Source organism: Hippopotamus amphibius, chromosome 8, assembly GCF_030028045.1.
Source record: "Hippopotamus amphibius kiboko isolate mHipAmp2 chromosome 8, mHipAmp2.hap2, whole genome shotgun sequence".
Taxonomy (NCBI): Eukaryota; Metazoa; Chordata; class Mammalia; order Artiodactyla; family Hippopotamidae; genus Hippopotamus; species Hippopotamus amphibius.
Window position 1 is genome coordinate 142,958,319 of NC_080193.1, and position 26,184 is coordinate 142,984,502.

Consider the following 26,184-nt stretch of genomic DNA (forward strand, 5'->3'; position numbering starts at 1 on the left):
ATATAAATTTCAATTTCACTTATATTTCTGGAAAGAAGTTTAACAGTGAAGCCAACATTCCATTTTTATTAAAACAACTTTGCAGCATGATACTATTGAATAAATATTGTACATATCATCTGTAAATAATTAAGGATATGGGTAAAAGTTGCTTTAAGGAAACATGAAGTCTTTTACATGCAGTTGAAGCAACTCTACACCCCGAATATACATAGATCTTCCTAAAACATATAATCTAGATAAAAATCCAATTAACATTAAATTTTTTTAACTCCTTAAAAATACCATCTGATTACAGTAGACCTTTTTAAAACTCCAAATCAGCTGAGAGAGATGTATAGTTGCAATTCATTATTGACAATACCTCTTCAATGTATCTTTCCTGATTCACAAATGTATTCACAGCCTCTGCTGAAAACAGTCATAAACAGATAGTTAAATGTCTCTAAAGCTAAGAAAAATTCCAGAAGCAGGAAACACCAATCCTCACATCTACTCACCCTATGACTACAGAATAAAAGTACAATTTGCTCCTAAGTATGGCCCAAGTGTACAGAAAAAGATTTATAGGTACTGAGAAAGAGAAGGTTTCGACTGAACTGTGCAGTGCGCTTGTGTAAACAGGAAGACAGGTATCCTCTGTGGAGACAGCTGATGTGTGACAGTGAGGAGGTGGTGGAGAAGGTAGAGTGAAAAGCGCCCTTGATTGCCAAGGGCAAACTCTACACAGCCCAGGGGAGTGGAGCCAGGTACACATGGGTCAGAAACCATGAACATTTCTCTGGCAACATGGCACGAAAGGCTACACACAAAGTTAGCCAGCCTCCAGGAATAACTGCATCTCAAACCAGAAAGAAGGCTGTCATCCTGGTAAGGAAAAGGCTCTCACATCTTTTGAATCCATCCACTTCTCTCCCTCCCCCCTGCCACTGCCTTGGTTTAAGCCAAGATTCCTGGGGCAGCTTCCTAAAGTTGCCACCTCTCTGCTTTCCCCAGATCCAGCCTCCGGCAACCAGGCCCTTCTGTCACAGGCCTGATGGCTCCTTAGCAGTCTTTAAGGACTCCCTGCTCCCCCAGGATACAGTCAGAATCTCTTAGCACAACATGCAAATCTGACTCTCCTTTCCTCTCCCGCCTCCTCTATCACTCTCTCTGCCTTTTAACTGGGCTGAGGGGATAAGCACTGATGTTTTTACAGTGGTAGATATAAAATATGAGAAGGAGATGCTTCCTGACCTTAAGAATTTACCATCAAGGAGGGAGAAGACATGGAACAGAACAATGTGTAGCGTCAAACGCTGTGCTCTGCTCCGTGTAGAGGCGGAGCGGCTAGGACCATAACCGCCGTGAAACACTCCATCTTCAAGTGGGCCTTGGACCCGGCCTCGAAGATGAGGTTGCGATCTGGACAGATGAGCCCAAAAGGAAGTGGCATTCCAGACAAAGCAGCAGTATGAGCAAAGCACAAGTGCTGAGCCAGGAAGAAAAACTGTCTGACAGCTGCAAGGCTCAAAAACTCAAATACCTGCAGGGGCCCAGGCAGGAACGGGAAGGAGGGAAGAGAGTCCTAAAAGCCAACAGCACGATCTCAGTGACGAAGGGCGCTTGCTGTCTGTCTCGGCGTAGGGAGGATCAGCAAGTGCGGGGCCCTGCCTAGGAGCCCAATCCCCGGGTCTAAAGCAAGTGTCTGCTTGTCAGCTGGAAAAGAAAGTTGTCATAGAGGAAAAGGGCCCTGGTGCCGCAGGTGCCCCAGTCTTCCCAGAGAAAGCCGAACATCAAGATCCTGATATAAAACCTCTCGTTTTTGCTATTGTTGGCAACAAATTCATTAAAAAAAAAAAAAAAAAAGGGTGGAAAAGTACAATAAAGCAATTCCGCCTGCCTGGTGCAGTCTGAGAAAGGAGTCTGCCAACTGTGTTGTTATAATGTCTAACATTTACCTAAAATACTTCAACGTACACCATGCGATGCTATATTTGTGGTACTGCAACCCAGGTGGTCAACTGGTGTTCTGAGGCAGAATGCCCAGTGCTAAGAGCGGGTCTGGGAGCGTTTGATTCAGGATGCCAGAGGCAGCTGCTAGAAATATTTCTGTTATCTGTATCTAAGTATAGATAAGTATGAGCCAGGTGAATGCCCAAAAGGGGCTACTGCTGGGGAAAAGAGCCACCTGTTGACAGGCGTGAGGCATGTTAGAAACAGGTTTTCCCTGGTCAAAGTCAAAGCAGTGAGCACACAGAGAGTGGCTAAAGTAGTTTAGAGACACTCCCCACCTTGCATGAACAGAAAGAATCCAGCCAAGCCCAAGGGTAAGCTTCACCCCTAAGCAGATTTCTGTCTAGCTGGATTCCAGGTGCCAAGTACAAATGTACACGAAAACTGCATCTGGAATGCTGGTGTGTCTGCTTCAAGTGAATTTTTCACTCACCTAGAAGGACACAGAGCAGGAATCCCCTTGGGCTTACAGAACAAACTGATGAATGGCTGCATTTGCTCTGAAACCTGATTTCCTTGAAACCTGGGAGTGAGGTTGCGGGCCTACCTCAAACATCTACAAAATACCTGTGAAAGAGAACCTGAATTGTGCATGGGGAAAAAAACAAACAAATAACGCTCAGGTCCACGCCACACTTGGCTGGAGAGAATGGGATCAACATTTGATAGCTCAGAGCTTCCTAAAATGTATTCAAAATGGTTTGCAACAGACACTGAGCCCCTCAGACCTCCAAGGGGCCGTCGGGCATCTGCGGCCGCGGGAGCCACGGTAGCCACGGTAGCCACAGGGGCCCCTGGCAGTTCCCTGCCACGCGCAGCCTCCCTTCCCCAGAGGCCACGGTCTGGAAAAGTGAAGAAGCCCTGAGCGACAGAGTCCGAGTTCCGGGTAAGGAGGTGTACCTGACCCAGTTACCGCCCTGGGCTGCCGGGGCTCCCTCCCTCGTCACGGGGAGAACCAGAGAAGAGGAATCGCGCAGGCGTGTTCAGGAAAGGAGAGACTGGAGGAAGGAAGACCACCGCCAGGGCCCAGGAGTGGAATCACCAGGGTCTGTACCTGAACACACTCTGAAAAAGGAAAGGATGAGATAAATTCTTAAGAAACTGTAATAATTTAGTGAGTACTGGAATTGAGAAAGAGGGAGGAACAAAAAAGATGAAGTGACTTGCCCAACGACCCCACAGCAAGTTACTGAAGGAAGGCCTGAACAAAGTCCATTGCCCTTCACAGAGAAGTTTTAGCCACAGAGCCCTGGGCTCCTTTTGGGGAAAATTCAGTGTATCCTTTGGTACCGAAAAGGAAATGCAAAAAGGAATAATGGGCTTAATCCTCCACAACCCCAAGCTCCTCCCTGAGTAAGGATCAAGTTGTGACGACCCGACAGAGGAAAACTCGTTTGAGGGTCTCTGGTCAATCCTAAATGTCATATGTATATCATCAAAAACAATCCCTTCATGATTTGGTTTCATTCCCAGCTTTTGTTTCTGTTTTGTTTTTTCTCTTGAGAGGCTCCAGACTTTTCTGGCGAAACTGCAACATACTTCTACACACCCAGGAACACTTTCTTGAGTCTCACAGGTTTCCTTACAACGTTACACCGCCAATGTTGGTGAATGAAGACGCATATAAAGAACTACATTATCATTTAAATTATGTAAACTAAGATAACGGGGATAAAACAGAAGCAAATATTTTCTTAATTCTGTTAGGAACTGTATAGACGGCTGTTTTATTTAAATGACGTATTTCGCTCTTTTCATGCTGTTTTTATAGTAAGATGTGTGTCAGTGGTCCAGGAAGCGTGGGGTAAGCACAGGAGTGTCCAGCCGGTGTGGGTGTAGCTTTGATTTTACAGAGCTTTGGTTTAAACACAACGCCGGCCTTCCAGTGAGAGCTGACATGGGAAAATAGGATAATAATTTAAATAGAGTGACTATTACATGACCTAAACAACACGAATAGAAGAATTACGTTAAAGGTATCATCCTCTGTTTGCTGGTAATTCCAAGGTGTCCTTTCCGCCCCCTGATTTTCTTGAGAGGAAAAACACAGACCAGGGTAAGTGAAGGCTTTACAATTACAGGATCAGAGGCATGCCTCCTCCAACTGCAGTCTAGCCTTATTCCATGCAGATCCATCTTCCTCAAGCACAGCTCTGATCACAGCCCTCTCTGGTCAAACTCTCTCTCCCCACATGGCACCTGGAGAATAACAAGGCAGAGTCCCAGGCCGTAATTCGTCTTGTACGCGGAAGCCAGCAGTCTCCCGGCACTGCTCCCTTCTGACTGCAATGCTTGCCCCATTATCGCATCTTGGGCACAGCGCTTTTCTCTTTTTTAACTGACCGAATCCCTGTTTCTCAATTTTATTTTTTTTTAATGTATAATTAAACACAGGCTTTTCTACCAGTTTTTCTGCTTGTTTGACTTCTCTTTGCAAATTAAACAGGAACAACTTTTCACTCTCCTGGAGGCGTGCCATCATCAGACTTCTGGGCACTAAGAGCCCAGTCTGCGTGGAAACAGAGCGGGGAGGGGGAGGGGCGGGAGCAGCATCGCCTGACTCCTGCTGGGAACCGCTGACACCAGGCGGGCGGGAGGGCGGGCAGCACGGGCTCGGCGATGGCACAGGGGACGCCTCAAGCCCTCAGTGGACGCTGCACCTGCAGCACCTGCAGAACTAGGCAGACGCAGAGCAAGAAGCAGAGCCCAGAGCCCAGGGGGTCAAGACAGGATGTGGCAAGACCTTCACAGGGGCCGCAAGAGTCACTGGGCTGGGTTCCTTCTTGAAATAACGCCACTTTGTGCACAGGCGAAGCTTCCTCTCGGTCCTAACAGTGGTGTGAGCGTACCTGGTGAGAGCCCGAACAGTGACGCACTTGGTGCGGGATACACGGCCCCCGTGCAGAGGCACACCCTGGGGCCCTGACCCTTCCCGGGGGCCCCCATCGATGACCCCCGACACTGCAGGGAAGAGGAGAGGCAGCCAGGGAGGACACAGTGCGCAGCAAGGAGCCACATTTCCGCCTCGAGAAGGTACTTTGGAATCGAACCCTCCCGGCTCACCCACTTCACTTCTTTGAGCAACGGTTTCACAAGCTATAACATGAGGGGCAGAGGACAGATACAGTAGTTTCTTACGAACACCAGTCCTTGGCCGCACACGCTGGTGGCTGCCCCAACATCCACGCCCCGTTCTCTCCCAGCATCCCGATTTGCTGTGCCGGGCCCCGGGGGTCGGTCGTGCAGATCCAAGTCAGTCGTGGTGTCTGGCTCCCGGTCTGGGGACTGGTCTGAGGGTCTGCCCTAGCTCTGGCCCATGGGATCCAGGGGGCGTACAGGATAGACCCTCGTCGGAAAATTTTCTGTCTGAATACAAGAACCACCCCACAAGGCTCCTTTCCTCCCCGCTCCCCTGCTTGCTGGGGACACAGTCGCACGAGGACGTGATGCTGGGAGCACGAGCAGCCCCGGGGGACACGGGCTGCCTGACGTTACCGAGGTGCAGAACAGAGAGGGAGGGACGGGCCCGGGACCTCTGTGATACCCGTGCTCCTGGCTGCGCCTGCACCAACCCTGGGACCGCACGCCCCAGACTAATGTCCCGCGAGACCGTTAAATGTCCGTACTGCTTCATCCCGACCGTCAAGCACTCCGGTGTTTGCACCCAAAGGCTTCTTAACTGACAATCCCCTGTGCTTCCCCCGCGCAGCCACGTTTCTTCGTAGTTCCTGACTGCTAAGGGTTAACCACCGCATCAGCAGCCAAAGTCAATGCAAACCCCACGTGGACCTGGCGAAAATCAGCAAGACAACAAGTGAGCGCACAGTGCAATTCTGGAGTTTTAAACAGGTCCGGTATTACACGTGGCTTTTCGTGCCCGGGGCACAAATCAAAACGAATAAATGCACAGGCGTCTCAAGGGGGAAAAACCATACTGCACGAAGAGCCTCATTCACTTTTTGCCAACAGTGTCTGCGTGGGGCTACGCTCATATAAACGTTCCAGGAGCGGAACCATACACTTCCAGGAAAACAGGAGAGGGAAGTATCGTCCACATTCTCGTCTAGCTCCTTGCTACTCAAACTGGGGTCCACGGGCCAGAAGCAACCCGCATCACCTGGGAGCCTCGGAGAAACACAGCATCTCGGGTCCCACCCCAGACCTAGTGCATCAGGAGCTGCACTGTGGCAAGAGCCCCAGCCGATTCAACGCGCCGTGTCCTCGATGGCACTGTCTTCCTAGCAGGCACCACAGCACAGTTCCGTCTGACCGGAAGACTTCCAAGGACGGCCAGCTCCACGACGTTCCTCCTCCACCTCCGAGGTAAGGAGAACCACAGCAGTGGAAGGAGAGGAGCACGGAAAAGCTGAGCGCACATCCGTGTGTTTTATGACAGGTAAGTACGAGGGCAACGCGATAAACGACAATCATCTTCTACACGGAACGGTCTGACCCAGTGATTCGAATGTGTCAAGCAGGAGAAACCGACGTGCGTGGCGCACCGCTAAGGGAGTACTCAGACTGGCACAAAATCTTCTGATAATGCACCTACATCGTTCATGATCGCCATACTTATTCACAGTCTGTCTGTAACCGCTGCTCGCTGGAGGTGCCAGGGCACAGAGGAGCCGGGCTGCAGGCAGGCATCAGCTTCAGCGCAGATATCTGTAACAGGAAACCGCTCGCTCCCCCTCGTGAAACCTCTGAAATGCGGTGTGACAACACTGAATCCGCTCATTGTGGGAGCAAGGCCATAATAAATACGTTGGCATCTCACCTGCCCGTAGTAATCAATTATTCACACACCACCTCACCACGGAAGAGGACACACCATCCGTCCTATTCAGGAGGGAGGGACCCCAAGAGGGACCAGACAGAACCAAAGAGAGTTTTCTGAAACCCTCGCTTTCCACCCAAACTCCTTTCCCTGATCCGACTCCTGGTTTTGAACTCTATTTATTCCTTCTTGTAAGCAAATGGTACTCAGTGGCCTGGCGTGGTTCTACAGGCTGCAGCCGCCACTCACACGTGGCATGGTGTCCCAGACATTCGCGATCAGAAAACAGGATCTGCCGTATTTCCAGCGCCTGGTGCCTAGACAGTCACTTACAGCTGCTCTGGACAAGTCCGCGTTTTCCATCTATTAATGTGGGAGAGGCGGTCTTGACCGTCTTTGAAACATCAGAGAATGACAATCTCACTGCCTTTTCTAACAGCAAAAGAAGAAATCAGAATACTGTGTTTTATTCCCTAAAGCTAGAGTCTCACCTTTCAAAATACAAAAAAAAGAAAAAGAAAAAAACAACACAAAGAAGCAAACCTTCCTATGACGGGTATTTCATGTAGGTAGACTCTCAAAATTGCCATCAACAGGCTTCCTTCAAATGTGCTATATTTCTACGTATAAAGGAAAAGTTCTTAGCTCTTATTTGTACTTTGTACATGGAATCAACATCAATCCACAATGACACAGACAAATTATTTTTAAAATTCCACAGAGGGATTCTTGGGAGAAACTCGTAGGCTCTCCAAGCTGCCAGCCTCCCTTCTCCCCAAGTCCTCAACCAACAAGCAAGACAACACGGGAGACAAAAAAGATAGAAGAGTAAGTGGTAGCTGACGTCAACTCACATGTGACGCACAGTTCAGCTAATACAGCCAACTGGCCCCAGCGTGAAGGAGAACAGTCGTTTAAGATCATGGCAAACCACCGATAATCTGCTCATCGATGTCAGAGCCACGGAACCCTTCCCCAGAGCAGGTGAACTTCCAGCGAGAAGCAGAGGCAGAGGCCACACCTGGAGGGACAGCGGTAGAAGGGAGGGGGGCCAGGAAGGCTAGAGCAGTAAAAACCCAGACCAGCTGTGCTGCAGGGGCAGGCAAGAGCCAGCCTTCTCAAGTCTAAAGACGGGCACGACCGAGAGCTCACTCGTGGTCAACCTTCTATCAACCATGACAATTGCAGTGAGCAAAGGAAAACCACAGGCAATCCGCAGGTCACAAACCCACTCTTCCCTGGCTCCCCCGTGGGAAGCAGGAGGGGTATTTTTAACGATGCTCTGGTGAACGTAGCCACAGGACAGATGCCTGGCTTACTCTCTGCTCCATGCCCAAGACCACCTTCTGGTTCGAATGCTTTCAAACAGGACTGAGAATGTCTTTAGTGAGTGAGGCTGATGAAGGGACACTCAAACACTCGGAGGCAAGACAGATCCTCGGAGAAGAGCTTGTCAACCTGCCTTACTTTCCAGCTAAAAAACTGAGCCCCGGGACAGCTGAGCTGTCAAAAGGCATAGAATTAAGAAGCACATGGGGGAGGGGGCGGGGGCCTAATGGCGAGGAAGTGAGCCAAGGACAAAACGTGAAGTCCGGGGAGGTCTGGAGTGATTGGCCTTTACGACCTTCAGAATGACCTCAAACAAGGCCCCACTCGGCAGTCCTCAGTCCCCTCATCTGTAAGACTGACTCTGCTGAACTGACAGCAAAGTGAGGGGAACGCTAGGTAAGCATGTTATACGTGGATCATTATTTCCGAAGCCAAAGGCGTGCTCTGCAGTCACTGGGGGCTCCGGCTGGCCATACCCACAAAGACAGGCACAAGCAACTTAGATCAAATATTAGTAAGCCTAAATTTCTAATGCAATATTTATATATCTCCAGGTGGTCTTTTTCACACAAATCTCCACTCAGCTAGCTCTACTATCAGAAGCTTCCAATTAACCAGAATGACCCATCTGTCCACTTTTAAAGAGATGGTCCCTATGGGAGAGGATTAAAATAGCACAATTCCAGCTGCCACAAGTAGCTAAAGCAACAATTCACTTCATTTTCACAAAGTTTCGAGAAGGATTAGTTGGAGATAATGCAATCTTTGAAGAATCTGCAGATTTTTAAAACCGTGGTAAAGAAAACCTCACGTTTAAAACACCTAACACTGAGGAGTCACGAAAACATGAGGAACATACATTAAACTCTATAGCTCAGTATTCTTTTAATTTAAATTTACTACATAATCACATGTTCATTCATTCATGCAACCACTATTTGCTGAGCTCTTTCCAAATACCATTTCCATTCTAGACTCTCGGACTATAGGACAGAAACCCAGGCCTTCCCGGAGCTGACCTTTAAGTTGGGACAGGGGTGGGGAGGAGAGATGAACACAGATAATAAAAGTATGAAGCACAACAGACAGCAGTGGTTCACAGACTTTAGGGCGCGTCAGAATCCTCAGACGGCTTCCTGACATTCGGATTGCTGGGCCCACCTCCAGAGTTTCTGACTCAGCAGAAACTAGGGATGGAAGAGCGCAAGAATTTGCATTTTTCTAAAGCGCCCAAGGTGATGCTGATTTAGACTCACACCTTGAGAACCACGAATGTAGGCTACCTTGTTGTGTACAATAAAGAAAAGCATCAGGGGATGGGGGGTACAGGGCAGAGGTGCTGCACTTCACCAGAGGACGCCACCCGCCGAAGCCTCACTGATGGGACATGGGCGGGACGCAGAAGAGCATTCCAGGTAGCGGCAACAGCCCATGCAAAGGTCCTGAGGCAGGAGCATGAATGGCAACGAGGCCAGCTTGACTGCAGGAGAGCGAGGGAGAGGAAGGAGCAGCAATAGGCCACCAGTAGGACTTTGAATGAGATGGAAAGGCATCACAAAGCTTTGAGTAAAGCCATGATACAAGCTAGCTTACTTTACAGCATCACTCTGGATGCCGTGGAGACAGCTGAGCACACAGGGCAAGGACAGAAGAAGTCCTCTTAGGAGGCTACAGTAGGTATCCAGGCCAGAGCTGATGGATGGTGGCTTGGACCAGGATGACCGCAGGGGAGGTGATGAGGTGTGGTTCACAATAGCATTTGCTGACAAACTGGACAGGGCATGGGGTATAAGAGAAGAAGGGTCAGGAACTCGAGATTTCTGGCCTATTCCATAGGAGGACGCAGCTGCCATTAGAAGAAGTGGGGAAGACTGGGAGGAGGGCAGTTTGTTGGGGGGCATGCAGGTTATAGAGTTCTTCTATATTACGGTTATACAATTTTTAGAGTTTACAGGAAACCTGAAACCCGAAGAGCATCACTTTAGACACGTGGCCAGCAAAGAACTTGACTGAGGGTACAGGGTAAGTTAGTGACCTGGGGGCTAGATCCTTGGCAACTGTGTTCTCAAGTGTACTCTGCGAAATCCAGTGTTAAATTATATTCCACAGAGTGTTAATACGTGTTGAATCCACGTAAATTTCCTAAAAACCTCTAATCTGCATATGATACATGCAGTAACTTATGAAATGTTATTGATCAAAAACGCCTAGTCCCAAATTATTCCTATTTATAATACATATTTAAGACTTAACCCCAGGACCGCCTATTAAACTACACCTAGTGTGGCTAACTTAGATTCCCTGGGTATATGCATTTCTCTCCACTTACAAATTTTTGAAATTAAACGTTATAGCAACTTGTTGACAGCTGCCTGTTTTTTTTCACCTGAACTGTAAACTCCAGGAGAGCAGACACAAAGCCTCCACTGCTGACCACAGATCAGCTCAGAGATGATGCCTGGAACACAGCAGATGTTCAATAAATATGTCGACTAACCACTGTAGAGGCATTGAACCCAAACACCTAACTGTAATACAGAAGAACTCTATAACCTCTTCACTAGGAAAGGACATTTTTGTTAGAACTGAAGGTTCCAGAAAACAAAACGTCAATGAAAAAACAAAAATGATCCAGCAAAGAACTGAGTTGAACTGCTCTGCTCTTGGTCTAAAAATTCTGCAGAGGGTGTGAAGAAAAAGGAACCGTCCTACACCACTGGTGGGAATGTAAACTGGCGCAGCCACTAGGGAGAATAGTATGGAAGTCCTTAAAAAACTAAAAACAGATCTACCGTAAAATCCTGCAATCCCACTCCTGGGCATACATCCAGAGAAAACCATATTTCGAAAAGACACACGCACCCCAGTGTTCACTGCAGCACTATTTACAACAGCCAGGACATGGAAGCAACCTCAGTGTCCATCGACAGATGATGGATAAAGAAGATGTAGCACGTATATATACAATGGACTCTCAGCCATAAAAAAGAGTGAAACGATGCCATCTGCAGCAACACGGATGCACCTAGAGGTTGTCATACTAAGTAAGCCAAAGACAAATATCATATGACACTGCTTATATGTGCAATCTTAAGAAAATGATACAAATGATCTTATATACAAAACAGAAATAGATCCACAGACAGAGAGAACAAACTTACAGTTACCAAAGGGGAAAGGGGGGGAGGAGGGACAGAACAGGAGTCTGGGATTAACGTGTACACACTCGTATGTACAAAATAGATGACCAACAGGACCTACTGTAGGGCACAGGGAGTGCTACATTTTCTAACCACTTATCAGGGAAAAGAATCTGAAAAACGAGAAACAGATACAGATAACTGAATTACTTTCTTGTACACCTGAAACTAACACGATATTATAAATCAACTACGCTTCAATTTAAAAAAAAAAAATCTTATTTTCCCCAGGCCTCAGCAGCTTGCGGTAATATATAAAATTTAATTTAAAAAATGACAGTGCAGGCCCTTAAAGGCAGAAAGAGAGAGAGAGAGAGAGAGAGAGAAGGAAGGAAGGAAAGAAAGAAAGAAAGAAAGAAAGAGAGGGAAAGAAAGGAGAGAGAAAGAGAAAGAAAGAAAGAAAGAAAGAAAGAAAGAAAGAAAGAAAGAAAGAAAGAAAGGAAGGAAGGAAGGAAGAAAGAAAGAGAAAGAAAGAAAGAAAGAAAGAAAGAAAGAAAGAGAGAGAGAGAGAGAAAGAAAGGAGAGAGAAAGAGAAAGAGAAAGAAAGAAAGAAAGAAAGAAAGAAAGAAAGAAAGAAAGAAAGAAAGGAAGGAAGGAAGGAAGAGAAAGAAGGAAGGAAGGAAGGAAGGAAGGAAGGAAGGAAGGAAGGAAGGAAGGAAGGAAGGAAGGAAGGAAAAAGAGAAACAGCAAGAAAGGAAGGGAGGAAGGAAAGAGGGCAGGGGAATAGGGAGGCAGGGAGGCAGGCAGGGAGGCAGGGAGGCAGGCAGGGAAGCAGGGAGGCAGGCAGGGAGGCAGGCGAGTGCTCCTACACTCTTCCTTGAAGCTCAGCCCAGTCAGTCCCTGTCCCCCTGCAGCGGAACACGCACAGGAAAAATTCGAGCAGGAGCGCCAAGTGCTTCTCCCCCATTGGGTTCCCTCAGTGAGATTTCCTTGATTGCTGCTCAGACAACTGCCAGCAGCTGTTAAAGGATGGGAAGCTGCTGAAAATCTCCCCAAGTAGTTCTCCCCGATGCTGTACAGACGGAAAAGAAAACTAAATTTCCAGAATTGACGGTATACACGGTTCACACGGAAGGGTTCACCAAATGGTACCATTTGTCAAGATCCCGAAATTTAGGAAGCCACATTAAGTTGTCATCTTTACGTACTTAAACCCCCCCCAAAAAAGGGAATAAATGAGAATTTTGGCGTAATTTGGTAAACCACAATTCACAGAATCATCAACTTCTTGAAACCCAGAAAGTATTTTGGTTCACTACAAAGCAATTCACACCCTCCCAAAGATTTTAATTTGCACCGTACTCTGCTTTCTGAGTGTGCCCAACATCTCTTAATTCATGGTTTTGCTTCATTCTTCCATGACTTAATCATTTCATTGCTACTTGGCTAAAGCAAAGCTTGCCTAAAATCAGAGCTGAAAAATGTTGTTAAAAAACGATTTCAGTCTTAAAAATATGCATTAGATATAGCACACGTGCCTAAATATTTTAAATATTTTCACATTCCTCTGTGTTAAGCTGATATGCTCTTGCTTGTTTGAACGATCAGCTGTGACTCACACGTGCACCCCATCACTGACGGGGGCTTACGTGTGCAGAGCCTCCCGAGACAGCTCAGATCACACTGGCCAAAAGTTTGTGAACACCTGCCACGTGCCAGGCACTCTTACAGGGTGTTGAGATGAACACCATGGAGTTTCTACCACTGATAAGGTCTGGAGGGAAGAGGGGGACGCAGAGACCCAGATGCACTGTCATGGAACAGGCAATCCAGTTGGAGTGTATTCAGGGCACTTTCAAGCCACCAGGGTGAGATGCTTAATGCAGCAAGAATGGGGGTGGCAGAGGAAAGGATGGGAAGGCTTTCTCAAGGAAAGACCACCTCGAACTGAGTCGGGAAGGAGAGGAAGCGAGCCAGGTAAAGAAGGGGGATCACAAAGAAGCAGGGAGGAAGCACGGGCGGACGAGACTGGAACGTCAGGCAGGGCCTTCATACGCCCTATTAGGGAGCTGGGGCTTTATTCCATCAGCAACAGTTTTAGAGCAAAATGAACTGGCAGGTCACGTGCGGTGCCTTCGGCCTCACCTTCCCAGCCGCTGCCCTGTGATCTAAGGACACCTTAAATAACTAAAGGGCATGACTGACATATATACACTACCGAGTGTGAAACAGAGAGCTCGTGGGAAGCTGCTGCATAGCACAGGGAGATCCACTCGAGGATGGGTAAGGACTTAGAGGGGCGGGATAGGGAGGGTGGGAGGGAGTCGCGGGAGGGAGGGGATATGGGGATACACGTATAAATACAGCTGATTCACTTCGTTGTAGAGCAAAAACCGGCACAACAGTGTAAAGCAATTATATACCCAAAAAAGAACTTAAAAAAAAAATTAAAGGGCATGACCTTCATTTCAATACAAAAGCAACACAAGCTAAGGAATTCTAAAATGGAATGTGTGTTAGCTCCTTTAACCCTCCGGTATTTTCCCATTGCACAGATGTGGAAACTGAAGCGCAGGGAGGTTAAATAACCTCGCTACAGGGCCAGGATTAGACCCACAGCGGTCAGGTGTCAGAGCCCAAGCTCTAGACCAAAGCACCCGTACATACGGCGACGATATCATCATTTCCTGATCCAGATGTCTCGCGGGCTTCAGGGCTCTCCTATACTAACCAGAGGCTGCCTCCGGGGCACCGAGGGAGCCCGGACCACCTTGCCTGAAGCAGCAGCCTCTCCTCCCTATAACATGAGAAGTATTCCTCCCCCTGCTCCCACCCAAGTACACTTTACCAGAGTCAAAGAACGCGGAAGAAACACAAAAGAACCCAGCAGCTGTGGGTACGAAACCTCCACCGCCTTGCACACCTTCCTCCGGCTCCTTGAAAATAATAATCTGAATACTGGAAACAAGTTAAGTCTAGTTGCAAGTTTTCCTGGCAGACGTTTTAGTCATAGGGTTTTGAGTGTTCAAGAAGCTGACTAAAGCTGAAAATGTATTCGAATGCTGACTAAGGAAAAAAAATCTCCCTCCCGGAAAACAGACACGCTACCCAAAGTCACACCAATGTGCCTTAGACAGTGAAAAACCTAGTGTATAAGCTGATCTGTATGGGCTCAGATACACTGAGATGTGTATCTAAAGTTCGAGGCTGCCTTAGTTAATTACTTAGTACCAGATCTGATTTCTGCTATGAAAAACTAGGAATGGGAAATTCACATTCACTCATACACACACACATAAAAGGCAAAAGTAAGTGAAAACGAACATAAGATCTACCTTACAGAATGCAGTCATATGTTTCTAGAAAGTTCTTCAGAAATCATTTTGAAATCAACATTTTTACAGTAGATTAAGTGTGGTCACTATTTTTTAAAATTCTAAGATGACTATATCTGTAGTGACCATCCCAAAGGGACCTGTTTTATATGAATTTGTAGAATAGCATCTCTCATTAATTCCGGACCAACAGCCTTAGTCACTTGCCAGACAAAGCACTAAGCTCTTCCAGACAGTTTATGACAGAACATCAAATTGGAAAATAAAATGCTAGGCCGTGGGAAGAGCATGACATTCAAATGGCCACTCCTACCATATTGTAGCAAAATCTATTACACTTACCAAGGCATCCTCTCCAAGTTTATTATCAGGAAGTCACACACCCACACATTTTTGAGCACAGAAGATCTAATAAGAAGTAAAGCATTTTCTTTTAAACCCCAGGCAATCCTCGGGTTTTAATCCACTATATCAAACCTGAAGTTTTTTAGGCTGAAAAAGAGTGTGGCGTCACTACTGCGCTTAATCCTGCACCAAATGAGGCCTAAGAGGATGGCTTCTCCCATCCCCTAAAACCTCACCTGAGATGCTGCGAGCAAGGAGGGGAAAGGTGCTGAACATGTTCCCTGGCCCCAAAGAGAATCAGCCGACACAGAGGTGGAGAAGTGCTATCGGTCTTCTCCCCAAAACCGAGACCATTCCAATCACCAGGTTTGGGGTTTTCATCCCAGAAATCCCACAGACGTGGAGCCACGGCTCTGGAGTCAGGCTGCCCAAATCTGAAGGCGGACGCCACCACTTATTCTACACGACACCTGGGCCACTCAGTTCCCCGCTCTGGATCTTAGCTTCCAGCATGCAAAGTGGGCACCATTGAGGGCACCTCCCCACGCGGCTGTGGTGAGGCTGAATGAGTCACGGTGCACTCAGCACATGGAACCGGGCCTGGCACACAGGAAACACTCGATAAACGTCAGGGACTGATGTTACAGCCACACTCAATAACAGTATATGTAATTCCCACAGAACCGGTACTGTTGGAAATAGAACCAAGCATGCCAGCCTTGTTCACCACACCTGTTGGCTGCGTAAGGCAAGAGTTTCTTGTGGTCTAAACCTGGCCCCTTAATTTTCCCTTTTCTAATCAAAAGGTCTGAGAAAGGGAATAGACACACACACACGAGTGTGTGCACATAATATATACATATGTGTGTGTATGTATATACACACACACGCATATATATGTGTGCCTATATCTATATGTGTATACACACACACACATTTTTTTAAATAAAAAATGTTTTCTATTAGAATAGCAAGAAAACTTTTTTTTTAAGCTCTTTATTGGAAAATAATTGCTTTACACTTTTGCACCAGCTTTTGAGGTACACCAAAGTGAATCAGCTGTATTTATACATACATCCCCATATCCCCCCCTCCCGTGAATCCCCCCCACCCTCTCCGTCCCGGCCCTCTAAGGCATCACCCATCATCGAGTTGATCTCCCTTTGTTATACAGCAACTTCCCACTAGCTATCTATTTTACAGTTGGTAGTGTATATATATGTCTATGCTACTCTCTCACTTCGTCCCAGCTTCCCCTTCGACCCCCGCCCCCCCAACCCCGTGCCCTCCAGTCCATTCTCTGCATCTGCATCCTTATTCTTGCCCTGTCACTGGGTTCATCAGTACCATTTTTTTTTTTTAGATTCCATATATATGAGTTAGCACACAGTATTTGTTTTTCTCTTTCTGACTTACTTCACTCTGTATGACAGACTCTAGGTCTATCCACCTCATTACATATAGCTCCATCTCATTCCTTTTTATAACTGAGTAATATCCCATTGTATATATGTGCCCCATCTTCTTTATCCATTCATCTGTTGATGGGCATTTAGGTTGCTTCCATGCCCTGGCTATTGTAAATAGTGCTGCAATGAACATTATGCTACATGTTTCTTTTTGGATTATGGTTTTCTCTGGGTATATGCCCAAGAAAACTCTTTTAAAAAAAATACTCAGTAATACTGTCATTGTAAACAAACATTACATTCAAAGAAATAAATGCAAACTTCTCCACAGTTTAACTCGTATTTCAAAAAAGAGAGACTAGAAAGCATAAAGATATGAAGGGAAGAGAGTACAAATAGTCCAAGTAAAAGCAGTGGATTATTTGTCCAAATATAACAGCAACAAAGCCGGTCTAGCTCTGCTCTTGCTGTGAGTCTCCACTTTCAACTCTCCCAGCTTCCTCCCCTACTTCACCCCCCCCCCACGCCAAGATGCCAGCAAAAGCCCTGAGGTCTCCTGGTCTGAGTTTTTCCAGCAGCAACCCACTACCTGACCAAGAAGGTCCCACTCCTCTAACACGGAGAGCACAGCAGCACCCTGCTATTCCAAGGAACCATTACAAATGATTTTGTTTTTGTGGCTTTCAAGGCAATAATCTTACTTTAGAGTTCAAAACAAACAAACAAAACTTAATCCTGTATAAACTCAATGTTAGGCTCAGGTCAGAGGATGTGGAGAACATTAAATGTGAATTCTAGGACGCTGTAGCGGCTCCAGAGATGTACCCATGGGCACTGCACTCTCACGTGCCTCACGGCCCACCACTCCTCCCCGGGGAAATGAGGGTTCCAGCCCACGCCACGACACAAGCATGAAGTCACACACACAGAAAGGACACCTAGGAAAGCCTGGAACGGCTCTCTGCAACGCCCGCACCGTGGGCCGGGCACTGTCCAGAGCACTGCAGACGCTGACTCACTGACTCTCGTGACCACCCCGCTGGTGGCTTCCTGCACGTGCCCTTCCCAGCCGCACACCCACCTGCTGGGCTACGCTCAACAGCACCACCCACAGGCCTCAGAGGGAGAGGAAACGTCGGGAAGTCTCCCCTCGCGGGATCCCAACGGAGAGGAAAGAAAAGGACAATGCACTTTCGAAGGAGCTCGGGTCCTTAAACTGATGAGAATAATGGGATGAGTGACTGGCAGAATACCAGGTGGTCAAACAAGCCAGGGGCTGACCTGCCTCTGCGTTTCAAAGGCAGTTCACTGCTGTTTTGACCCTTTCCGTGAGAAATGATCGTTTCATCACAAAACAGAGAATCAGCTGTACTTCTTTATCAGCTTAGAGCGAGATTCATGACAAGTTCGCGTCCAAGTTGCATAATTAATAAGCATCCCCTTTTTATAACTCATAAAGCCCCTCAGAGCTGAACCTCCTGCAAGACACATTTGAGGTACATGTGATCTCCAGGCAGCGCAGGGCGGAGGGGGTGATCCTGCACCGGTCCTAGCAAAGGACCAGTAGAAACAGGAACAGTAACAGGACTGGCTGCAGCAGCTGCTGCTATTTTCTGTGAGCTTATAACGTGCCAGCCGTTGTGATAACACTGCCAGATACGAAGAGCCTCTTTAGATGTCACAAAAAGAAAAAAAGTGGGTTATGCCTGTATCTCCCTTTAAGGAAACTGAGTCTTCAAGATTTGGAGCAACCTGACCAAGATCCCAGAGCTTGAGTGGTGACCTGTGAATTTCAACCAAGCCCGTTGATCTCAGAGATTATCTTCTTAACAACTAGACTATCTGATGCTGGACGGTTTGAAGCTTTTGTCCACAAATTTTCTCAGTTGTTCACTTGAAGTCTTTTCGTCATGATGCCCCTGGCCTGCGGGATAAAGGCCACTGTCTAGAGGAGGGACAAGACATGCATACGTAGGGCTCAAGAACAAAAGTCAGCATCAATAACGTTACGAGCCTCTGAAGTAGGGAGGGGAACAGGAGGTGAATCGGGAATTGGCCAAAGACGGATGAGTACTGAAGCCAGGCCATGAGCACCAGAGGATTCTTCCTACTCTTCTCTACTTTGCGCTACTTTTGATAACTTGCATAATAAAAGGTTTAAAAATGACTTTGATTTATTGAGCGTTCAAGTTTATTGAATCATTTATTTTCATTTGTTTTTACTAGGTCAGACTTCTACATGGTTCAAAATTCGACATATTATAAAAGATACATACTAAGCAGTCCACCCCACCCCCCCGCAATCATCCTTCTACTGTTTCTTTGTACACATATATAGAGGTATTCTTTCTCCTCATTTCTTTCAAAACTGTGGCGTTTCATATACATTGTATCTCACCTTCTTCTCTTCACTTAACCCTGTAGCCTGGTGATTTTTTTTTCATGTTAGCGTATAGAGAACTACTCATCCTCCGTCGGTGGGTCTCTCATAGTGTAGATATACCATCTACCATATTTCACTGGGACACCTCAGTTGTTTCCAGTCTTTTGCTATCGCAATACATAAGCGAATACGGTCTTTTCCCCTATTGCCCATCTTGGGGGTCACATGAAGCATTTCTCAAATTATTTACTTACTGCGACAACAGTAAACAGGGATTGATCCAGGTTTTATGGCACACAAAGCTTATACAATTTGGAAGACCCTCTTTAAAACAGAGAACACAAAACTATGAGTACAAAATGAGGTATATATGTGTGTATTTCTTTAAAATTAACAATGCATATCCATTCACTGAAGTCTTAAAGATTAAGGTCCGTTCTAGGATCTTTTTAGACAATTTAACAAAAATGCCTATATAGAAATACCTCTCGAGGGCAAACTGGCATCTCCTCTCCACCGAGAACATTCTGTAACTCCCAAAAACACATTGCACTTATAAGGGCTTGAATCCTATGATTCAATAGCTGCACAGAAAATCCGTGTCTTTCTGAATGACAGGCATGATCATCACCATCTCACAGATGGGGAAACTGAGACTTAGACATGCAATGACTCGCCCCATGTTGCACAGTGGGTATTAAATCAGGCCTGTCTGATTCCAAAGCCTTTGTGCTAAACTGGCACACTGAGTGCCCACCCAATGGTCTTACACTTGACTAAATTTATCTTTTCAAAGGGGAGGACTAATAAAAGATAACACTTCCATTATTACTTCCCTAGGGAAGAAACATTTGATCAGAAATAAATTCCCAGTTTCCCTTTTGTATTTTCAAAACATCTTTTCTCTCCTTGCAATCAGAGAAGAAAATGAAATAAAAGGAATCCAAATTGGAAAAGAAGTAAAACTGTCACTGTTTGCAGATAACATGATGCTATACACAGAAAATTCTAAAGATGCCACCAGAAAACTACCAGGGCTAATCAATGAATTTGGCAAAGGTGCAGGATACAAAATTAATACACAGAAATCTCTCGCATTCCTATACACTAATAATGAAAGATCAGAAAGAGAAATTAAGGAAACAATCCCATTTACCACTGCAACAAAAAGAATAAAATACCTAGGAATAAACCTACCTAAGGAGGCAAAAGGCCTATACTCAGAAAACTATAAGATACTGATGAAAGAAATCAAAGATGACACAAATAGATGGAGCAATATACCATGTTCTCAGATTGTAAGTATTAATATTGTGAAAATGACTATACTATCCAAAGCGATCTACAGATTCAGTGCAATACCTATCACATTACCAACGGCATATTTTACAGAATCAGAACAAAAACTTTTATAATTTGTATGGAAACACAAAAGATCCTGAATAGCCAAAGCAATCTTGAGAAAGAAAAACAGAGCTGGAGGAATCAGGCTCCCCAACTTCAGACTGTACTACAAAGCTACAGTAATCAAGACAGTATGGTAGTGACACAAAAACAGAAATATAGATCAATGGAACAGGATAGAAAGCCCAGAGATAAACTATGGTCAACTAATCTATGACAGAGGAGCCAGGATATACAATGGAGAAAAGGCAGCCTCTTCAATAAGTGGCGCTGGGAAAAGTGGACAGCTACATGTAAAGGAATGAAATTAGAACACTCCCTAACACCATACACAAAAATAAACTCAAAATGGGTTAAAGACCTAAATGTAAGACTGGATACTATAAAACTCTTAGAGGAAAACATAGGAAAAACGCTCTTTGACATAAATCACAGCAAGATCTTTTTTGTCCCACCTCCTAGAGTAATGAAAATAAATACAAAAATAAGCAAATGGGACCTAATTAAACTTAACAGCTTATCCACAGCAAAGGAAACCATAAACAAAACAAAAAGACAGCCCTCAGAATGGAAGAAAATATTTGCAAATGAAGCAACTGACAAAGTTCCAAAATACACAAACAGCTCATGCAGCTCAATATCAAAAAAAACAACCCAATCCAAAAATGGGAAGAAGACCTAAACAGGCCTTTCTCCAAAGAAGACATTCAGATGACCAAGAGGCACGTGAAGAGATGCTCAACATCACTAACTATTAGAGAAATACAAATCAGAACTACAATGAGGTATCACCTCATACTGGTCAGAATGGCCATCATCAAAAAAACCTACAAACAATAAATGCTAGAGAGGGTGTGGAGAAAAAAGAACCCTCTTGCACTGTTGGTGGGAATGTAAATTGACAGAGCCACTATGGACAACAGTATGAAAGTTCCTTAAAAAACTAAAAACAGAACTACCATATGACCCAGCAATGCCACTACTCAGCATATACCCTGTGAAAACCATAATCCAAAAAGAAACTTGTACCACAATGTTCACTGCAGCACTATTTACAATAGCCAGGACATGGAAGCAACCTAAATGTCCATCAACAGATAATGGATAAAGAAGATGTGATACATTTATACAAAAGAATATTACTCAGCCTTAAAAAGGAACGAAATTGGGACATTTGTAGAGATGTGGATGGACCTAGAATCTGTCATACAGTGAAGTAAGTCAGAAAGAGAAAAACAAATATCATATATTAATGCATATTTATGGAATCTAGAAAAATGGTACAGATGAACCTATCTGCAGGGCAAGAATAGAGACACAGACTAGAGAACGGCCATGTGGACACGTGGGGAAGGCAAGGGTAGAACAAATTGGGAGATTAGGATGGACATATACACTACCATGTGTAAAAGAGATAGCAGTGGAAACTTCTGTATAGCACAGGGAATTCAGCTTGGTGCTCTTTGATGCCCTAGATGATGGGATGGGGGGGGGGAATGGTCCAAGAGAGAGGGGATTATGTATACATATAGCTGATTCACTTCATTGTATAGCAGAAACACAACAGTGTAAAGCAATTATACTCCAACAACAAAAAAATAATAACTCAGCGAAGGTCCCCGTAAGTGTGCCTAACTAAACACAGAGCCCAAGGTCAGCATCATGCTTCCCATACAGGCCGGGGCATCACCTGACTGGTCCTCTGGGACTGAGAGAAGGGCAAACAATGAATCAAAGAGATGACTCAAGGCTTATCCTTTGTGTTGGGGGTGTGTTTGTTTTCTGCTGAGCTCTCACATTTCAAATAATAACCCCAGATCCTCAGATTTCTCTAGAAACAAGAGTGGGACCAAGGACTGCCAACAACATTGTTCTCATAACTAGATATGCAAAGACCCTAAACTTATGCTAGAAGATAGGACTCTTCCACTCCAACTCAAATAGAAGCAGATTAGGCTGATTAAACAGCTTCAACATTTTGTCAGCAACACAAGCCAGACCGGTGATTTTCACCAAGAATGCTGCTAGGATGTGCTGCTAGTGGTATTTAATGCTTGGAAGCCAGAAGGCTGAACACCCTGTGATGACAGGGACAGTCCAGTATAGAGAAGGACTGTCCAGCCAAAGCTGTCCAAAGCAACGATGGCTGAGAGGATTGCTGAGACAGATCTTCATGGACGGGGCGGGGGGGACAAGAGTTGACACGAACACGGCTCCATTTTATCCCGGGCCTTTCAGGTTATTCTAGGAGGATTAATAAAATGAAAGGTTCTGCACAGAGAAGGCTCTTGTCTGATGCTCTCACTCATTTGACCTCTACTGCATCGCCATGCCTATCAACTGTCAAGAACTGCCATGAAGGGTCAGATGTAAGAGCAAAATAAGCCCTAGATTGTAAGAGTTCACAATTCTTTCAGCCACCTCTTGAGAAATAAAAAGGTTTAAAATTCATGTGTACAATGTTTTAAACTTCCAAGCTCATCCAAAAAAACTCTCAAACGTACTTCTTGCAGTTACATAAATATCATCATTATTCAATCTGGGAGGTAGAAAATATAATACAACTAAAAGTAAAACTGTTCTATATTAAAAGCCCAGGTTCTAAAATAGCAGTATTTACAGGATGATCTAACAAAGATCTATCAAAAGAATAGGAAAACATGTTATACCTCAGACCCAAACATTCCACAACAGGGCAGCCCAGATAGAGTGGTACACACAATGGAATGCTACTCGGCCACTAAAAAGAACGAAATTTTGCCATTTGCAACAACATGGATGGACTTGGAGGGTATTATGCTAAACGAAATAAGTTAGAAAGACAAATACTGTATGATATCACTTATATGTGGAATCTAAGAAATAAAACAAACCAGTGAATATAACAAAGAAGCAGCAGACTCACAGCTACAGAGAACAAACCAGTGGTTACCAGTGGGAAGAGGGAAAGGGGGAGGGGCAGTATAAGGGGTACAAACTACTGTGTATAAAAGAGGCTACAAGGACATACTGTACAACACAGGGAATATAGCCAATATTTTACAATAACTATAAATGGAGCATAACCTTTAAAAAGTGTGCATCACTACACTGCACACCTGTAACTTACATAATATTCTATATCAACTATACTTCAACTGAAAAAAACAGATTACATGCAATTTACTCATTTCTTAGGAATGAGTCTACATTCTTTGAAGCCTAAAACGTCTGTAAACAAGTAAAGAATGTTTTATCTTTGTCAGCTTTACCTGCTATTTGTACTGAACCATCTTCACCCAGAAGAATATTACCAGCTTTCAAATCCCTATTAGAAAAAAAAAATAAGAAAAGAGAATTTAAACTGTGGAGTACAGACACTATATTGCATTAATTCACTCAGATTTTAATACACATCATATCATACAAGGTAGATGTTTGACAAAATTATTCTTATAAATATCAAAATTACATCACAGGTTTTAAAAGTTACAAAGGTACATTGTGATTTTATAGTTTGCTCCTGGGGGATGGTTAGGCTTTTAGTAACAAACAGTTTATGTGATATCATTCTCTAGATTTAATTAAAACAATAATGAGTAGATTATTTTATGTTACAGAGCTATAGATTGCCATATACTCACAATACTATCATTTTATCAAGAATTAAAGCCCAGTCCATGTAAAGCTGTTCTACTTCCACTTAAATGTGTCTGTGGTGCAATTTCAAATCAATCCCATTAGCCTCTAAAACAATGGATTTGATCAGTCTTTCCTCTAGGGAGAGACTGATTGTAAACCCTAATTATAACATTCTACAATGCATTTCTTCACTATATAGAAGTCGTGCTGAGTAGTCTTAACGCTTAAGAAAAATGACAACGTACAATTTATAAGTTTGCTTTCTAAAGTAATATTTTTTCCAATGATTGAAAAACACAGTAGATATCATTAAACATACAGCTCACTTATAGTTCAGGGCAGGGGAATTACAATATTCCAATATTCGTATTACTGGTAAGTGGTTATTTCCTTTCAACTATTCCTAAGAGCCCAAGTGACACTAACCCATTTGAAGCACGAGGCACTCATATTCAATGCTGTTTGGCTATTTAAAGAATGAGCATTTTAGGTCACAAAAGAGATGAAATTCATGCCTCCTCTCCTTCTCTTCCACCACCATGTCAAAAATATTTAGCATATTAAGTGTTTAGAACACTCTTGCCTGTATCAGAAAGTCAGAGATGCTATCCACTTCAAATGAGTACAGTACGTTACCTGACTGTTTTTAATGAGTCCTCACAGTGCTTTCTATAGTCTACTCTTATTTCAGGGAAAGCAGATAAATCAATATACCGATACAATTCATCAAAACTTGTTCTCTTGTTTGTTTCTTGAGAACTTTTTTCCCATCTATTTAGCCTACCTAAGTTAGAAATATGCCAATACTTACCTGTGAGGTGTGTTTCCCTACTATTCTTTACTAACTAGGTCTAAAGACATGAACAGCTTGAAACATCTCTGCTGGGGTCGTACCTGTGAATCTGACCATTTCTGTGCAGATAGTCTAAGCCTTCCAAAACCTCTTTAAGAATTGTTGCTATTATTGCCTCTTCCAGAACTCCGTTCTTGTGTTCTCCTCGGTTGACGATGTATTTTATGATATCCAGCATTGAACCTAAGTGGACAGACAGAAGAACTGAACAACTGTATAAGCACCTTCACTATCTTTGCAGAATAGGGTTCCCTATTTAAAAAACTAAATGAGAACAACAAACTATAGTTTTTGTTTGTTTATTTAACCACAAATATTCCCAAGGCATACAAACAATTCAAAGGCAGTCTGTGACCAGAAAAACACCACATCCAAATTTGCCAGCACACATCCAACTGAACTTAATGAGAGGGATTCTGGGTCAGAAAGCAGAAGACTGTTCACGGCCACCTCACAGTGAGTCCCTTTTCCATAGACATGCAATTGGTTACAGATTAAAAGAGAGTTTGGGATGTCTAAACTGAAAAAGAAAGGAACGAGAGGCCAGAAGAGACAGCAGGGAACTGCTGAGAGCAAACAGCACAGATTTTCATTCACCTCTAAGACACTGGTAGGAGAGGAAAAAAACATGTTGCCTCTAGACCCTGCTTATAACCAGAAGATTCCTTTCTGTGACTCTAGGCAATCTTCATTTACATTTACTTGAGGCTTGATGTATGGAGTTTAATAATAAAGAAATGAAGACATAGTACTTTGTTACTATAAACAGATTAATATCCCTGGCACTGTGCATCTGTGTTTCAACAGATGTTCATTAATATTCCAAACCTCCCGGTCTTTTTAAGAGCCTTAATTACCTGGGGGTTCAACATTTCTGAAGAGTTACCAAATAACTTACCTCAGGACCTGAATTTGGCTCCAGGCTCTCTCTGATTAACTAAGAGGACTGAGTTTCTCCATCAGGTTTTACTACACCAGTCTAGGCAACCGGCCCCTTATTAAGAGATCTGATGTGATAAAATAATACAGAAGAAAAACAAATGCACATTTTTCCCCTCAGAGAGAAACAAAACATCTCTTTACTCACTGACTCTTGGATCTGGGGATCATTTAGAAAACAATACTTCCAAAAACATTTTATTTTTTACCTTATAAGGATATACCACACCAGGCACGTATGCATTTCTGGCCTGCTGAAAGCAGAGTGACCAAGAGGCTAAGTCTGCCCACACTCCCCTTACCTGCGGAAACCTGTCCAAAACCTGCTCCTCTTACCTAAAGCCCGGGAAGACTAAATTGGATTCTTTTAAGAAGACAATGAAATGTTCTACCCAGTCCTTAGGAAAGGCCACAGGGGATATTCTCAAGCTTATAAAAGGTTAACTGGGATAAAAATAAAGAGAGGAAGTAAAGTCCGCGGGGTCCCAGCTCACCAGAATTTCTCGTTTCCTCAGCTAGTGGACTGCCACAAGAAGAGACCAGGTTAAAATCATCTTATTAATAAAGTACCATCCTCAGTAGAACCAAGAAGCAGCCCTGATACTCAACACTGCAGTCGGCTTCTAAGGGCTTCCTTCTTCTTTCCGTTTTTTC

At 44.5% G+C, this 26,184-nt stretch overlaps 1 protein-coding gene across 10 annotated transcripts in view; it reads right to left on the bottom strand.

The window, feature by feature from the left end:
• STK39 (serine/threonine kinase 39) overlaps positions 1-26,184 on the bottom strand; it is a 282,065-nt gene that overhangs the window by 180,431 nt on the left and 75,450 nt on the right. For all 10 annotated transcript variants that reach the window (XR_009055030.1, XR_009055028.1, XR_009055027.1 and 7 more), the window contains exons 4-5: positions 24,633-24,774; positions 23,369-23,424 (exon numbers count right to left, since the gene is read on the bottom strand). Coding sequence is in view for 6 of the 10 variants with exons in the window: in XM_057744396.1 (XP_057600379.1) it covers positions 23,369-23,424; positions 24,633-24,774 (198 nt within the window). In the remaining 4 variants the exon portion in view is untranslated. The remainder of the gene's footprint in view (positions 1-23,368; positions 23,425-24,632; positions 24,775-26,184) is intronic.